The sequence below is a fragment of the Catharus ustulatus genome, chromosome 6 (genome assembly GCF_009819885.2).
Source record: "Catharus ustulatus isolate bCatUst1 chromosome 6, bCatUst1.pri.v2, whole genome shotgun sequence".
NCBI classification, from domain to species: Eukaryota; Metazoa; Chordata; class Aves; order Passeriformes; family Turdidae; genus Catharus; species Catharus ustulatus.
Window position 1 is genome coordinate 33,720,897 of NC_046226.1, and position 18,426 is coordinate 33,739,322.

Below are 18,426 nucleotides of genomic sequence, written 5' to 3' on the forward strand. Positions count from 1 at the left end.
CTTTCCATACATGCTCACTGATACAGGAGCAGACTGACCTCTACCAGCAAACATATCGAAAGGCACATACACGTACACACCTCAGAAGTCACGTAACTAAAAAAGCAACCACATAAATTAAAACCATGGACATCAAAACCTGCTACGTTTAGCATGATACCTCTCACATTTGCTTTTTCAGTGGAACAATCAAATACAACAGCCTCTGTAACTTAATATCCAAACCAAGGATGCTTCCTTGGCAGAGGAACAGAGAGATGCCACAGAGGACTGCAGCCATACAAAGCTGCTGTGACCAAAGAGTCTTCTCAAAGACTGAGTTCAAGGCAGTCTAACACAAATAGCAGTGATCTGTGTTACATGACTCTGTGTCCCTTCAGAACAGTGATGAACCCATGCATTTTTCTATCAGCCTCTGGACAGTCACCAACACAGACAGGTAGCATCAAAACATATTGACAAAAGAGGGATGCTGAATATGCTTTGTGAAACAAAGAGTGTTTAAGACAGTAGCTTAAGAATCAGTGGTCTCTCCTAGTTTTCTGATTAACTGACAGGGTCTACATTCACAGCACAGATGAAACTCTGGGCCTTTTTACCAAGCTATCCTCTTAAACTAATAATTCAATCCTCCACAACGTGAGCAATCTCCATTAAAGACTCAGACTATTTTAAGAAGACAGCGCTGTTCCGACTGAAGAACTCCTTGTTGTCCTAGCAGTTACTTTGCATTGCTAGCAGTTATAGTTCTTGATCAGGACAGAGAATCTATGTTGGGACCATTCCTGATCACTAAAAAGTTATAAAACTTGTGCAAGCAGGGTGACCTGGCTAAGTTCCAGCCAAATCAATTACTTTTGTCACCCTAATTCCCTCTGCAGCCTTAAATGAACTTGTAATTTTCTTAATTTCCTGTACTACATTGTTGGTTGTCCTACTATGAACTGTCAAGTAACTGCTGCGTTTCTCATGTACATGAAATCATTATTTCACTCATCCCCAGTGTCAGCACTCTCACTGGAGCACATTCAGATTTAATACATACATGCTTGTAAGGCTCTTTCAAATCCCTCAATGAATAAATAATAATGCTTGGTATTTACATGGGTCCTTTCATTCAAAATGCTTTATAATTTGACAAATGCTACTAAGCAATGTGACCCAGGTCACATAAAAAACTTAGTAACTAAGCCAAATGCACGGAACTCTTCTTTCTAACACTAGCACAGACTGTTTGTATGGGAGAAACAGGACTAGTTGAATAGCCATGCTTGTATGAGACAAAAGAGCCTTTTTCCAAATGTTCATTGTTTATTGAAATAAGAAGCAGGTTAAGTTACCCAGATGGCCCTTCTAGAAACTTCAAAAGATCCTCCCAGTCTTTCCCTCTCCTGATGGCTCAGAAGAGGTTACATAAAACTGAGTGAAAAAAAGTTCCTACACCTCGCACCTTCATTTTTCTCCTGCTGTTCTGTTCCAGAGCTCACTCCTATAACCAGGTCAACTTGCTGCCGAGGCAATGGCCTACTATGCCACCTAACAACAGAGGAATACCCCTTTTCCTTGCGTGCGTACAAGAAAATCAGGGTGAAAACACCTGCCTGTTTTCAAAGCAGTCCCTGCTAATGTCCACAAGGTAGGACTCCAGGGTCTTGTGCTGGGGGATCCAGCAGGATGTCAGAGTTTTGTGTGGGAGAGCAGGGACAAAGGCTCTTCTGCCAAACCCCAGCCAAGCTCTGTGCAGCTTGGGCAGCTCTGTTCAATAGTTGAGACCTGGGTAGCAACATGAAAGTTCACACCATGTGAACTAGGGCATTGGCAGCTAAACCACTGGGTTTTAAATTCCTCATGTTCTGAACAGCGATCTAGATTATTCAACCTAAGCAGATTTTAAAAATCTCAGGTATTTAAACTGTTAGAGCACATTGTACTACCAATGCCAGTGCTTTTTTCATCTAAAAGTACTTCTAAAAACAATAATTTTCCTGTTACTGCAAACCATTTTGGGAGGATATCGAGGCAATGTTTACCACAGGTTGGCACACAGCTTCAAACTGTGCAGACTTCACATTTTTCCAAGACCATCCCCCCTCACTGCCCCAAAAAGCCTTTTTTGAAATGCAGGACTCTCCAGTAAGTCTGAATCTCTTCATTCTCATAATGAAGAAAAAAACCTAAAATCACAGTTGCTCTAAAATCTATCACAAAAATCCCTGAAGCTATCATCACTAGACATAAACCAAGCACCTCCTTCAGTTCTGCACCACTGCCCACCTGAGGGTGAGAAGGATGCAGTGCAGACAGGAACCCCTGTTGCTGTGACTCTGGGGTGTCCTGTGGTGACTGAGAAGGGAAGGAGGGTCTCTGAGCAAGTCATTACAGACCAGCTGGGAACCTGAGGCCCAGGACACTACCCAGGAGGAATGTTCAGCACTGTGTGTCTGGGTCCACCTGCAGCAGAAGAGCCTGCCAGAGCTGCCCCACAGTCCCTGCTGAGGCTCTCCCCTTCCCACATGACATTCAGAGTTGGGAATTGCAAGCCTGCTGGCTCTCTGACCCTTCAAGTAAAGCTACAACAGCACTGCACAAGTAGTTACAGAATAACCTGCTCACTGAACCAAGCTACTCAATCTTAACAAAGGGAACATCGCTTTGACTAAAAGGCTGGATAAATGGTAGCCAGGCCTTGAAGCAGATGAAAATTTAGTTCTCTGCCATGACCCACAAACTTCCCTAAAGAGATAGTCAAAATATATATGGCAAGTCTGTTCTCCAATAAGGAAGTCTGGTAGGTGGGCATGTCTTATCTGTGGGTAGTCAGGAAGTATCTCAAAGCAGAAATTAAGAAAGCACAAGAACACATATCTCATAATGCAGCAAACTTACAAGTATTGCATATGAGTACTGGTTGTCTTTAGCACACCTGTCCCACATTCATACATAATTTTTTAAATGTGCCTTTACCTAATGGACTTTACAACCACTTTGAATGTTTTTCAAGGTAAGTAATCACTAAGATCCATCTCAGAAGCTAATTTTAAGAAATGAAAAAGCTGCTTAGAATTCCTTAAAATATAAAGGATGGAAAAAATGTCTCATGCAGAATATGGCAATAGTGAAAATGTAATTACAGTGAAAGCAGGGATGAAAATTACTCCAGTCTCAACTAGCTGTCATGTGGATGTTTTTACATCCAAAACCATCAAACAAGAATATACACATAGAAGTCACATAATACAAAATGGAGCAAAAGTGAGTTTAGAACAGTTCTGTCATCAGGTATAGTAAACTGCAGTCAGCTGTACAGATTTCAACTTCATTAGTAAATTAGTACTTTCCTATAGTAATTGAATATCTGAGCAATCTTGGACTGAACTGTGATAATGTAAGCCACATTTTGCAAAAAAAAAAAGCCCCACAGCAACCTACAAATTTGGACTTTATACAAATTTAGCCAAAACCCTTTAATTCTAATTAAAAAGCAACACCATTAAAGGTTAAGAAAAATCAGAAAAAATTCATACCAAGACAAAAACAAGTAAAAAAAAAGAACCACGAAAACTCAAAAAACCCCTCAGATCTTTACCAGTTCTTTCCTCTAGGATGCAAATAAAGGGCACTTGAAAGAGATTAGTAGATATCTCTAAAACCACAGATTCTATGTAAGTTTCTAACTCTCAAAATATCTGGCCTTGCTCTTCAGTATCCCCAGAATGTTTTGTCTGGATACGAAGTGTTATTCCAACACTATGGCAATACACTTATCCCCGTCTGGTCTTTTAATATTATAGCATAATTTGCACTCCTCCAAGCTTTTCTGTTGCCAGCCAAGTCCTGATCCTGCTGCTCTTATCCAAAACATCCATCTTTGCAGTTGTCTCAGTCACTTTAGATATCCAGAATCTTGCTGGTAGTGTTTCCCACTAGAGTCCAAATACTTGGTGATTTTGCAGTTAACAAGGCTAATTTCTATTATGCCACTTTACACCACAATGACAGGCACATCTCTGCATCTCAACTGTAATTAAGGAAGAAATCCTCACTGCAAGTAACAGATGTATTGGGTAGCTTGGCATGTACAGACTTTTTGTTTTTGCATCACAACTTACTGCAAAGTAGAAGTCACCTCTGCCTCACCTTCTCAGCTAACAGCTCTCGGATCTTGCTTGCCTGCAAGCGGAATTTGAAGAGCTGGGACTCCAACACAAGGCATCGCTTTTGCCAGTCCATACAGCTGCCATTCTCCACTGTGAGTTCTGCCATTGTGAAGTTACTCATCCATTTAGGATGTCGTCTGAGGTGCTCTAAAAATCCTACAGAATCAAAGGGAAAAAAAAGTATATATTTTAGAAGGACAAACTTATCACCTCTGTGCCTAGTTTTCCTTGGTCCCTCTTACAGAGCTGGTAACAAAGGCCATTTCTTCTCCAAGCAGAAGATGAAGTGGTACTACCCTGAGTCACTGATTTTGCTCTCTGCCAGAGGTCACTCTTAATGGATAAACATTTACCTTTAGAATGAGTAAATAATTTACTAATGCATTATACTATATATTCCAGAAACAACTTTACTGCCACCCCTAGTCTTGCTCAGCCTCTACCCAGAGATTAGGAGTACTTTTCACTCCTGCCTCGTTTGCTCCAGTAGGGTTGTAAATAGTCAAGTCACTAAAATCTCTTGCTTCAGGTATCAGACACACATTTTCATCTTGAGTCACCAGTGCTTTATCTCATACAGTCTGTGTTAAGATGATGTGATGTATTAAGCAACTGTTCCCAATCCCTAACTACTTGACACAGTCATCTGACAGTAAGAGTGAAAGTGCCCCAGTATCTAAACAACTGCTCTGTTAAAACAAAGAATCCACACAGGAATAAGTTAGGGCTAAAGACAAAACATGCTGCTCTGCTAAAGCCCTTGTAGACATCAAGATATATATATATATATATATATATGGCCACAGAAATTGGAGAAAGTTGTATTTTTTTAAAATCTTTTATTTTCCTACTCAGAAATAGTTCATACGTTTCAGATACTTTGTGCTTATAGTAAAAGACACAAAAAAAAATCTAGGTATTATATGTTCTTAACCAAATTCAGGTATTTCTGAACAAAAAGGTCAACTCAGTGTGTGTAGACCAGCAGCCAGCTGTATTATAAAACAATTACAAAACTACAACAGCCATTAGCCCAGATTCATCAGAACAATTAAATCCTTACTTGTTAAAGGAACTTCTCACCAGTTCACAGGTCCTCACAAGTCCCAGAGACAGACCAAGAAACAATCCAGAATTTGCAAGAAAGCAACAAAGTCATTCATCCTCATTGTCCTTACATCTGCCTTTCTCTGCAGAGAGGAAAAGTTTAAGATGTCCCTGCACTTGTACCTTGTCAGGATACCTGGTTCATGTTTTGAATGTAAGACTTGAAATTCAAATTACCATGAGCATATGTAATAGTGCGAGAATACATAACACAACAATCCACTCTATCCAGCTACGTGTCTGATGTTCCGAGTTAAGAAAGACACATTTTATACCCTTTGGCTGTAATCACTACCTGTGAGTTATTTTATGTTCAGGTTGCTTTGTTCAGTAATACAAAGTTTCCCAGACAGTAAGTTTCCTACTTTTCCAATGACTTGTGAAATACTACTCCAGAAGGCAGGTTTAAGTGAAATAAGACAAATGCTTATATGTAGTACTACAGCACTAAAAACACTCCACAACAGAAAGAAAATCACTTTCCTACAAGCAGCAGACTTACTGCTTTACAGAAATAGAGGCCGTTCTTTTCCACAGCCCATCCAGCACACTGCTCTAATCTCTAGACTTAACTCCTTTCCAAGCATTTAACTAGGTTACCTTTGGTACACTTTTCAGCACTGCAGTGTTTCCCTATAAGGCAGTGCTATCAGTCATTCCCAAGCCTAAAGAGCGCACCATGTCATAGAAGGATCCTACAACACTGTTAAGTTTGTTTACAGCTAACTGGGGTTTGGACATAAATAATAATTCAGCTCTTAAATGAAATTATATTCTCTTTCATAGAAGTGTAAAGAGCTTTTAGTCTTTATTAATAAAATTTAAATCCAAAGAGGACATACAAATGAATGGGATGGACTCTGATGACACAAAGCAAAAAGAAACTGATGTACCAAATAAATTATGCCAAAGCAAAAGTAATTTTCCTGCACAGACCATAACTTCTGGTTTAACTAAAATATCCTTGTATAATAGGGGGTCTAGGATGGGATAGGTATCTAGAACCATTACATTTTGTTCTTTATCACTACAGACAACTGTATTTTATAATCCCTTTCACAAATGAACACTGCCCTTCCCGAGAACTATGCTGGCACTTCTCCCACTAGTCCTATTATCCTAGAACCTCACATCTCTAATCAGCTACCTTCCAAGTGCCAGCATAAACATAATTATAACCAGCTTATATCTGTTATAGCCCTTCAGTTTAGCTAGGGTTTTTTATTCCCTCATATTTACCCCTTGATATATTTATACATATCAAAATCTTCTCCTTTTGCAAGGCTAGAGACAAGGGGCTACTTTAGTCTCATAAGAAAGGCTCCCTGCTTTCCCTCTGCATCTGTTCCAGCTTCAGTGCACATCATATAAAAGAGTTGGTTCTTCTCACTCCCCTTGATAGCCATAGGTGACCACAACTGTATCTGAAAGGCAGCACACACCCACAACAAAGCCTTGTGTAAAGGCATTTAGCACTTCCCCCTCTCCTAGGGAATGCCTCATCTGATTGCATTTGCCCTTTTAACAAGCATATTGCACTGGTGGTTGACATTCACAGACAAACGGACACAACGGAAACAGAGGAATCTCAGTTGACTTTTCCTTTGAAAATGGCAGATGTGGTAGAGGAGGGCAATTACAAATGGATTGGAACAGATTAATACAGCTCAGGTCTGTGCCAGATCTCTGAAAGATCAAACTTTCTGTAGTACAGGCCATTGTGGTACCACACAATAAGACAAGAGACAATGGGCAGAAACTGATGCACAGGAACTTTCATTTGAACATAAGGAAGAACTTTATTATGCAGGTGACTGAGCACTGGAACAGGTTGCCCAGAAAGGTTGCAGAGTCTCCTCACCGGAGATACTCAAGAACCATCTGGATGCAATCCTGTGCAATGTGCTCTTGGATGGCTCTGTTTGAACACAGACATTGGACTAGATGACTTACTGCAGTCCCTCCCAACCTGAACCATTGAGTGATTGCAAAATTCAACATGCTCATGGTTACCCTGTGATTGATTAGTATAACTATATGTTATGTTTTTAATTACAGGCAGTATTATTATGGATCACTAATAATTCAAAGGGACAGGTTGTTTTTGGGTATCTGGAAGAAGTCTTACTGTTTATGCAACTGAATCTTTTCTTCATCTACTAATTTTAAAGACTGCTCTTCCAGGTTTTGTTCCCACTTTATTACTGCTTCTAATGTGTGATTTTGTTTTGTGTCATTAGATCAATCCCCTGTGTCAGTAGTCAACTCTATCAGCAAAATACCTACTATCTAACCGCCCCCTCTTCAGCACTGTGTTGTCACATTCTCTTCTGTCATTTGTCTATCTTACCATTCATCTATTAATCCCCATCTCCTCCACTTAAGCTAATAACTTCCCCATGTGTCATCATACTAAATAACTTATTAAGGCTAGAAATCAGAATTATAACTTCACCCCCTAGCAAAAACCTTACACTGTTTTCAGAGAAAGATATTGTATCACGTCTAATATTTACCTCTAGAGTACAACTTGATTTACAAAATTTATTCTGCATTTTCATTTACCATTAAAATGCATTGCTCCTTCTCCTGTTCTTCTGGACATAAGCAGTTCATCTATACTTAGAATTACAGTATCAACTTCATTTTGACAGACTGACTTTAAATCTCTTCCATTGCATCTGCCATTTCAGAGGTCCTTTATGTAAGTCTTAACCATCATTTTTCAGCACATTCTTTGATTCCCCTTCCTCTCACAGATATCAGCTCTTTTCACATCAGCTAAGAATTTATATGGATACATTTATATAAAACTGTCTCTTTTTTCCCTTACACATAGGAAGAAGATGGGAGCCAGATATTTTCAGAAGCAGTACTCTTATTCTAGAGACTTATAACAAAGGAGACAGCCACTCTATTCAAACAAGCTAAGACTTTCCAAACTTCATTCTTAAATGCATACAGCCACTTCTTAAAGAGCTTGATTTTCAGTGTTAAGTATCCAGTAATTGTCAGTAACAATAATGGCAGATAAAAAGTCCTTAAAACTCAATGGCAAAAAAAATTGCTCAACCACCTGCTAAATGCAGTCAAAATTAGAAGTCTCATGCATATATCTGTAAGTTTTGACAAATGTCAGAGACAGTTCTGACCCTAAATGCCATATCCAAAATAAATATGACCATATTTACTTGGAATGTGAATATCCAGTTGCAATTCTGATGAAGCTGAAATTTAAATCAAGATATCATCTGTTTGGGGGTTTTTCTTTGTGTTTTTAGACTACAACCAGCTGATGTTGCAGATGTAGGTAGATCCAGAAATTAGGAGACTTTGTACACTTCCACCTGAAAAGCTGAAACAATCAATCAATATGAAGACTTTCAGGTGCAGACACAAATGCAAGCAAAGTGTTTGCAGCCTTGTTCACACAGTACAAACAATAAAGACAAGTGAAGCACTATTTCCATATTCTACATGCAAGTGTCTGCTCAGCTCAGCAACAGGTTTATGCAGGCTATCATAGGGGATTCACAGCACAGGGAGACTGCACTTCTTAGCACCTGCCCACAAAAAGTAAAGATCCTGTCTGAACATCGGAGCTGAATACTGGTCTATCTTCCAGCTACTGTACTACCACAAAAGCAATCAGTAGAAAAGTGACAAATGTAACATGCGATTTCTTTCCATGTCACTGAATCAGCATCAAAGGCGTCAGCAGTACAGGCGATGGGCAAAACCCAGCGGGGAAATCCTGCACTACGAACACCCTGTCCCCAGCCACCTCACTTTCCACTTCATACTGCTCTCAGCCCTCAGCTTTTAGCACTGAGGCCATTGGAATTGTTCAGCCACGCAGTCAATTCCCGCTCAGGAGCGCGGCCTGAGATATGCAGGGCACGGGCGGGGAGGGGCGTGGGGGAAGAAAATATCACAAAAAGCTGTGAAAAGTGCAAGGAAAAGGCTTGTCGCGGGCCTGGGGCGGGAGGGAGCGGGGAATAATTTCCTCTCTACATCCGCGCAGGTGGCTTAGCTAGTGAAAGTGCCTGGAGGCAGGAAGGGCTCCCAGTTGTGCCAGCCTACCTGCGGAGGTCTCGCCCCGCACACCGAGCCTTACCAGGAAGGCAAAGAGACTTCAGAGCTTTCACGCATTTACATCTCGGGCTGCATCTTCCTCTTCGTGTGGCCATGCCTCCCCCCGCTTCTTCCATGCGTATTCAGGGCCAAAGTCCCAGACCCGAAAGCAAACCTCAGTTAACAGAGATGATAAAACATCACCCCGGAACGCTCCCGCCAGTCCCCTTACGGTCACCTTGGAAGAAAGACAAGGCGGGGGAGAACGGCAGTGCCAGCCAGCCCCGCGCAGACCGGCCCCCGGAGCCCCGGCCGCCCGCTCGCCCCCGCGGGCCCGGGGCGCGTCCCCGCCCGCGCTCACCTTGGCCGGCGCGGGGGTCCCTGCCCGGCGGGGCAGGACGGGCGCAGCCGGCGGCGTCCCGGGGCTCCCGACCCGCGGCGCGGCGGGGCCGGCCCTGCCCGCAGGCGGCTGCGCGGTGCCGGGCGGCAGGCAGGTGCCCGGCACGGCTCCTGTCCCATTCAGCGCTTTACCATTCCCTCCCCGGTTTCCTTCGGGCGGGAGAGCCCGGCTCAAATATCAGAGCCGGCCCTCCCGAGGAGCGCAGGAACTGACATCAGCCGCCCCGGGCTTTTAACCCCTTCCCGGGCTCGGCGGCCCGGCAGGTGGGGCGGGCAGCGCAGGGTGCCGGGGCGGCCCGGGGCACAGGAGTGGCAGCCGCGCTCTGCCCCGGGTGGGGACATCGCTCTCTCCGCCCACTTTGCACCGAGTTTGCTGAGATCTGCCTTGCGCTCATCTCCCGGCCCTCAGAACCGATGCTACCCAAAGCGTCCCCAGCCCACCAGGGCAGCGACGTTTTCCGTGGAGCAGCCGGGCAAGGAGCTGATACCCACAGAAACACGCCGCCCTCGCCGCCACTGCAGCCCTGAGGGGCTGGCTGTTCTTCCGAAGCTCCAGGTGGAGCAACCTTCCCTCGCTCTAGGCAGCCCCAGGGTACGGGGTTGGTGCCACGACAGGGATGAAAACCAAACTAGCATAATGGTCTCCTGACCAAAGAAAACCAACCTGCACCATGTACTTTGGCCATTTTTCACATAAAATCGCTTAAACAAACAGATCTGGGGCCTCAAGCATTTCTAATGATAGCTGCCAGCACAGAAAATATGTTATTCAGGCATCAGGCCATCACTTACTGAGCTACTTTACATGCAGCAATGCCTTATATGAATATAAGGTGATGTATAGGAGTATGTTGTCTGTGTTATACCAAGAACTGGTGAGATCTCTCTGCCTCGGGAGGCTGGGCACTGGCAGCAAGTGTGTGCACACACCATGTGCTGCTGGCTGCTGCCCAGTGCCCTGGCCACTCCCTGACACCCCTACCTGGCCAAGCCAATGCTCTCTCCCTTTGTGTTAAGCAGACCAGAGCACACAAATGGAAGTAAAAGAGACTGGAGAAAGACAAGACTGGACAAGACAAAATGGCCCCAGAGATGTGAACCTCACACCAGTGTGTTTCAAAGCAAAAGACCCTTTGTTCTAGTTGAGGTTGAGCAAATATTTGTTACTTCTTCCATTATCAGGTACATTACTTCCATCAGAGACACTTTTAAAATGTCTGTGTGAGCCTCCCCTCAATGAAGATAACAACAGTCATTCTGACATGTATCTTTCCAGCCCTTTTTCATGGACCCTTCACATGGGTCACTTCACTGCCATGTAAGTTGGCCTCATCTTGAGAAAGTGAGGTTGGTTGGTTGGGAAAGGGCTGCACCAGAATGATGATATCTTGAGTGGTTATGAGAGGTCCATGAATGCTCTGAAACTGTACTTTGGCACCTCTTGGGACTACGCTTGCAAAATGGGGCAGTGTGAAATAAACAGGCTTCAAAAGTCTACCAAGGAAGCGCACAGAAGAACTGAACAAAATTATCTGCTAGGATGATAAGCAACACTGTTCACTAGACATGGTTAAACAAGATTTTAAGAGTTGTTATTGTTATTTGGCTCACAGATACAGGTATCACCTAGTTCAAGATCTGCTGTTTATTAAACTTTCATTGTAAACCTTTTCCTCGCATGGGTAGTGTGCTTTCACTGATGTCTCAGCAGACAAACACTGTGTACCAAATCACTTCCTATGCAAAAATAAAAAGACTAATGTGATTAAGTAGTTAAAATATAAAAATATAACTAAAAACATCAGGTCAAGGTTTGGACACTGGAGTGAATAAAGACAGACTCTGAAATCTACACCTCATTATCCAAATAAGTAGTCAGATTTCCAAAGACTCTGAGGACCCTGCAGTTCCCTAAAGATGGTTTTGCTTTAGATTTGTCATCTGTTTCTAGTTCCATGGGAATTTGGTTGAATGAAGCTGCCTGTTCCTAGCTATGAGACAAAGCATGAGTTACAGAGCTGGTTCAGGCAGAGAGCAAGGATAGCACTACACAGGGATGGCTGGAGAGCCAGGTGGAGATAGGCAAAGAGCTGAAAAGAAGCAGGCGTCAGGTGAGGAGCTCTCCCATTTGGACAACTGAGCAGGGACAGGCAGAGACCAAGCTGGCTGTTAGCACAGTATTTACCCAAAGAGATTTCTCCAGCAATTCCCAGTAGAAGGGACTCCAGTTGCCTACAGTCTGCACGCTGTGTGCGAGTCTGTATTAATCATTATGCCCAGTGATCAAGGAATTGTAATAAATAACCAGAAACAGCACAGTTTGTGCCTCCCTATAGGTATTTCAGAGGGTAAGATGTAACTTCATGCTTTACAGAGTCCACTCCTGAACTGAGGCTGGCCAAAGACAAAGTGAGGAAAGGAGTTATTCCCTTCATGCTCCCATCCCATTCCTGCTCCTTTCTACAACAGCATTTGTATTGTAGCACAGTATTTCTTAATGTGAATTTTATAAGGCACTTTTATTCTTCCCTTAAAGGCACTGGTCAAGTTCTCTCATTTGCACCAGCAAAGCCAACCGGATCATATCACTCACTGAAACGTCAATATCTGGCCTTGTGTTTTTCCCAGGCAATGAAGCTTGACTGCCGGAACATTCCTCAGCCACTGAACTTTATACAAAGTACCTCCCTAAGAATTGCCCGTGCACACCTTGCTTTAACCCCTGGAGGCCCAGAACCAGATCAGCACTCACATAACAATGTTCTGCCATGTATTTCATGCAATTATTCTTCATGCAATTATTCCTTGTATCTTCTGTCACTCCTGTCACAATTTTTAACAGAATTATTATTTTTTTAAAAATCACCATTTTCATTAAATGATGCAAATAGAAAAATAGTTTGACTTCAGAAGGAGAAAATTGTAAGAACAACCAGTAGTATCTTATTGTTCCCAAATTATTTCCTTTGGTAGTTGTCTTTAATATGACTACTCAAGCACTGTATGTCAAGCCTTTCCAATCTGCAGACAAATCATTCAGCAAAAAGTAAAATTTACTATAAACAGCAAATACTTTATTGACAAAACAAACTCTCTGGCTGATCCAAGAGAACTAGCTTGGCACTGTTAGACTATACTGTTAGACTATCCTTATCACAACACAACCACAGACTGCTTTGTTCAGAGCACCATATCCCAGATACCTAAATAGAAGGACAAAGAGATAAATGAGAGCGAGGGGACAGAAGATGAGAGCAGAATGAACTCTTTCTCTGAGTAAGCAAAGTTGTCATAGTTCTGCAGGTGGGAGAGAGCATTGTGTTCCAGACACAGTGCTGCTGAAAACTTACCAAAGGGGCAAGGACACCAGCCAGATCAAAAGTTCATGTGTCAGAGCCCCACTGAAGGCACAATCCTGTGTGGGAAAAAAATTGCACAAAACCAAAACAGTACCTGGAAACACCTGTTTGAGGTACTTGTTGCTCTCCACAAGCAGCTTAGGCTTCATATTGTAGTTCTCTAAATTCCACCTGTGTTAGAGGCTTAAAAATGTTGAAAATGGCCTTTGTGCCTTACTCTCTTTCTCCTGGGTTTGCAGTGCGCTGACAGACACAACACAGAGTTGCAACCCCCTGCCTTTCTTCACTTCTAATCAGCAATGACAAGTTCATGCAGCATTAAAATAAGAGACTGGCAGCTGTGGATCACCTTGCTGCATAAACCAGTTGCTTGTGGGAGGACCCAGTGGGAGGGCCAGGAAACCATTGCCCTCCAGTACTTTGTCAGCTGGTTTTGATCGTGTTATGGTCATCTCGTCACACTTCACACACAGACAATCAAGTGTACTATTCAAGCCACAACATGAGCAAGAACATATGTTTTATATATACAGTCTTGACTGGCACGGAGCAAAACAATGGAGAATTCCCATTTTCCTTAGGGAGTCATCCCAGGGCCAACTCAAGTGTTATTCTCAGTATTAATAGTTCTTGTCTTGTTTCATCGTTTAGTTTCTCCAGCTTCAACTTCTAAGTACCAGATTTCACTATGTCTTTTTCCAATAGATTTAGAACTCATCAACTATCAATAAAGCAACCTGTGATAAAAAACTTAACTTTCTCCTCTATGAAAATACACAGATATAACATCTCTCACATTAATTAATATTTTCTAATGCTTGTATTCCCATATACTTATCTAGATTGTAAATTAGACAACTGGATCTTAAAAAGTTAGTTTGGAATCGTGTGTGCCTGTTCAACTCCCTTTTCAGAGCAGGAAAAAAAGGAGGATGGCATGTGGGAGGCTTCAAGCTGTGGAGAAGGAAAACAGTCCTTACAAGTGTATTTGTTTTGTGTGGTCTTTTTGTGTCTGGCATTGACTGGTATGCAGCCCCAAAGGTTCCCACATACCACAGCACACTTCGAATCTGTTTCTGAGTCCACAGGCTACAGCTGTAACTGCTGTGCAAGTGGTGTTGCACATGATGACCGTCACAGGTAAACTGTATCAATCTAGATGCTGCAAGTTTGTAGACAGAGATGGCTCAAGTGCACTCAAAAAAAAAAAAAAAAAATTGCTACTATTAGGATGAGAGGGCTGGCTGCTCCTGCCAAGGAGAAGAAGGCAAGAAAGAGAGTGGTGGAGCTATGACAAGGGCTGAAAGGAATCAGGAAGACCCCTGGAGATTTGGACCTGCTGCTCTGGCAGCCCCAGTGCTATGGGAGAGGGCCACCTCTGCTTCTGCAAGGGACAGTCCATATCCCTCAGACCTTCCTTAAATGGCAGGAACAGGTCTTTCCTGGGGAAAGCTCAGGCAAAGTAGTCAGCCTATGGTAATTTTGCTTCCCAAGGTACTCTGTGAAATACCAGGAAAATGCCTACTTACAGAGCTGTCTCTGGAAGCACAGTGCAGAAAGCTGCACCAGAGAAAGAGATCTAAACAACATGGGGAGTAGGGAACCAATTAATTTATAGATTATCAGTTTGAATTCAAGCCAAGTAAAAGAAATAACCACTGCTCAGTGGTTAACCCGATTTCTGGTCAGAAATAACCACTGATAAGCAGCAGCAGAAGTGACAGCTGTATGGACAGACTGGTCATCTTGGTGCCATTCTTAAACATCATCTGTCTGAGGGGCATGTTTAATAGGAGTGCTGAGGAGGCAATAGTGTGTGCTGCAAGTAGCCAGAGGAGCTCCATGGAACATAGACCCCTATTTCTGCTGTTGTTCATGACAATTCTGTACCCACCCATCACTGAAAATAGCTTCTCAGCATAAGAACTCAGACCACGAGAGATCATAGGGAGAGAACTCATGTCTGAACATTGCTAGACGTGTGAAAAGAGTTGCTGGATTGGAGAAATTTGGGTAGGCTAGGAGAAGGTGTTGTCCTTGTCCATAGCAGAGCTGAGGGAAAATACAATTTCCAGATTCAATACTTCTAGTAAAGACCAAAGTAGGCTCCAGCTTGCCCTCTGTTTGGGCACTGATCTAAGAACTTTGGAATGGGCACCCAGGGCAGCTCTGTGGTCAGAGGCAGGGGACACTGCACAACACAGCCTCTGATGCAGAATCCCTGCCCTTCCACAACCAGTAGGGTGGCCTGTACTGGCTGGCAGTGGGGGTGAGAAGACACTAGTAGGAGATGGGGCTAGTCTGCGGGAAGGGTTTTGGCTGCCTTCCCAGTATTGCACTGAAGTTATGCCTACAGCTGCCAGATGTCAGTGTGGGGTGTGGAGAAGAACACGATTCCCTGCCATAGGACTCCTACTTGCAGAGCTTTTGTTGCTGAAACCAGCATGCAGGCTGTCCTCCATGAGAGTGCAGGAGGGGTTAGCTGGAGAGGTTTTTGGCTTTGCTTCTGGTCTCACACCAGAGCCAGGCACAGTTTCCAGATGTTTGTGATCTTTGCTCTGTGATGTTTCAGACTTGTCAAGGCATTGTGTAAAGGGAGGAATTATTTCACTTCCACATGGAGGGTGGAAATGTCAAGAGCTCCTGCAGAGAACCCTCTGCCTGCTTCTCTCGGGAGGGGTCATCCCCAGGTGAGCAGCATTGGAGACAACTCCATCTCTACACAGATGAGATCCCCAGACAGCGCCCTTTCAGAACAGTGGTTGTTGAGCTTCCCTGGCATAACTGTTTCTGGCAGTTTCCATGGCGATCCACAAAACCAGCACAGATCTCTTTGGGAAGACAAATAATAGAACATGATAGTGCATGTGCCTCGGGAGGGGGTAACAACTCCACTTCTATACTGTCAGCTGAGTTCTAGGGTCAGTCCTGGGGCTTGCCCCTCTCCCTTCCTGAGCTGGTAAGGAAAGCATTTCTGTACCCTTCCCCCAAAGGGCTCAAAAAAGTAGCTCCTACTTGTAGGTGTTATAAGCTGCCATTAGCTGGTTCAAACGGCACTGCAAATTGGATTTTGTGGACAACACTGGCAAGTGATGTCAGGCAGCCCAAGCAAGCAGTGTCTGACAGTACTTTGACTGCTTGGGATTAGTGGGAAGCGCTGACAGGAGCCCAGGATGTATCACGACATGGTCCAGCATGCAAGCTGGTATGACACAGGTATGACACAAGTATGACATACCTGTAAATTTAAGGAGATAACCTGCACTCTGCCCTCTCTCCTGCTATGTCTGAAAGTCCATGGACAAAATCTCTAATTTTTATCCTTGGTGATAGATGAAAACTATTCATGGGCAGGGAACAAACTCAATCTTACCACCACAGTACCATGCCACCAAGACTTCACCCTCTGCTCTCAAGATCTGACCCTGCCCTCTTCTTCATTACAGAAGCAGCAAGTGTTACTGAGCACACTCTTCCCCACACAGTTTGGAGGTGCCTGACTGATACCCACCTACCCCTTTGCATGCAGCAGCAATTGCCAAACAGCACAGCTGCCAGGATGAAAGAACATGGAGGGAATGGGTTGAAGGGTAGTTTTCTGATCTGCATTGTTTTCGAGATTCAGCTTAAGATTCCAGAAAATTCTGGAGGGGAGGGGTAAAAATTATAAAGGATAATATGGCTTTCAAACACAGCCAGCATTCATCTTAAAAAGGAAACAAATTTGGTGTACCTCCACCTCTGGGCAAAATGTTCTTGGCTTGGTTTCAAAGGTGCTGGGAAATTCAAGGGTTGGGTTTCTCTGAAAACCAGCCCCAGGGTGCCTGCAACAGGGTGACCTGGAAAAGGTGCCAATTTTGAAAATGTTATCTTAATTTAAATTTTTTTTTCACTTTGTAATTTCCTATTGATGAGCTCTTCTTGGGAGGCTCAGAGATTGATCTAGAACTTGCCTTTCACTCTGAGCACTGCCTGAAGCAGGAATCCTTGTAAGAGAAAAGGCATCTTAGCTGTAGATTTAGATGGCGCTTGACTTGCATTGCTCTGACTGCTGCAATGTAAGAGACTCCCAACTTTTCCTCATGCTGTGCTTCCTTGCCCGGAGTCCTGTGGGTCCACAGGGGAACTTCTGAAACCAAAGTTCTGCCCAGCCTCTCCTTCTGTCCGCGATTGCCTCCCCTGCTCTGGGGCAGCCCTGCAACCTCAGTCCTGGCGTAGAGGTGTAACCTCAGTAGAGGTGTTCTGTGTCTCCTTGCTCCCTCAGAAGCCCATGCCAGGATGCAGCACTAGACAGACAGCCAATTAAAACAGCTCCAGCAGCTACAACACAAAACTGAGTTAGGCCTTTCTGCAAAGGATGTCATGAGTAATTTTTACTTATTTGTTTAATTAGTGTTAATTGCACACAGTAGGAGGTCAGAACTCTGCCTGCAATGCTCAGTTGGCTGTGAAGTGTGAGCTCTCCAGCCACCCTAGAAACTCCAGTCAAGGGGCAGGAGAAGGAGGGGGGTTGGCATTTTGTGTCACAGCGTCAGTTTCATTCACAGCAGATGAATGAAACTCTGGGATTTTTTTTTTCCTAGACCAGAGGGAGAAAGAGAACAAGAAGTACAGGAAGTTCATGCAGAAAGCCACGAAGAGCGTTAATGGGCACCTTAGGTCCCCTCTGCACCAGAGACCTTGGCACATCCTGGCTGCACAGGAGGTGCCTCAGAGGCAGGCATGGGCACTCCACCCTCGTCCCACATACGAGGGCTTGCACTGGGTGTCTAAACTGGGGGGGCTGGCGGATGGGGATGTTCAATTCAACTTCTGTCTTTTAGGGTTTACTTTTTGTCAGAAGCGTCTGTCCATTTGTAGCTATGTAAAATACACTGCCACTATTCCGTGTCCATATTGGCATTTCTGTGCGATAAGGTGCCCGGCATGCACGCAGGCCCCTGTGAGCGCTCACGGCCGCGCTGTCCCGGCCGCTGTCCCCCGCTGTGTCCCACTCTGTCCCATTCTGTCCCGCTGTGTCCCACTCTGTCTCATTCCGTCCCGCTGTGTCCCGCGCTGTCCCACTGTGTCCCACTGTGTCCCGCTGTGTCCCGCGCTGTCCCGCTGTGTCCCGCGCTGTCCCGCGCTGTCCCACTGTGTCCCACTGTGTCCCGCTGTGTCCCGCGCTGTCCCACTCTGTCCTGTTGTGTCCCGCGCTGTCCCGCTGTGTCCCGCTGTGTCCCGCGCTGTCCCACTCTGTCCCGCTGTGTCCCGCGCTGTCCCGCTGTGTCTCGCCGTGTCCCGCTCTGTCCCACTCTGTCCCGCGCTGTCCCGCTGTGTCTCGCTGTGTC

General features: G+C 44.4%; 1 protein-coding gene across 3 annotated transcripts in view; it reads right to left on the minus strand.

Moving 5' to 3' along the window:
• PLEKHH1 (pleckstrin homology, MyTH4 and FERM domain containing H1) overlaps positions 1-9,778 on the minus strand; it is a 46,811-nt gene extending 37,033 nt beyond the window's left edge. The window contains exons 1-2 of one of the 3 annotated variants that reach the window (XM_033063348.1): positions 9,700-9,778; positions 4,138-4,313 (exon numbers count right to left, since the gene is read on the minus strand). In XM_033063348.1, coding sequence (XP_032919239.1) covers positions 4,138-4,278 — 141 coding nt within the window. In that variant the 5' untranslated portion in view covers positions 4,279-4,313; positions 9,700-9,778. Of the gene's footprint in view, positions 1-4,137; positions 4,314-8,455; positions 9,114-9,412; positions 9,434-9,699 lie in introns of those variants that run through there. The other 2 variants (XM_033063347.2, XM_033063349.2) reach the window with 2 other exon arrangements.
• Positions 9,779-18,426: the final 8,648 nt, after the last annotated feature.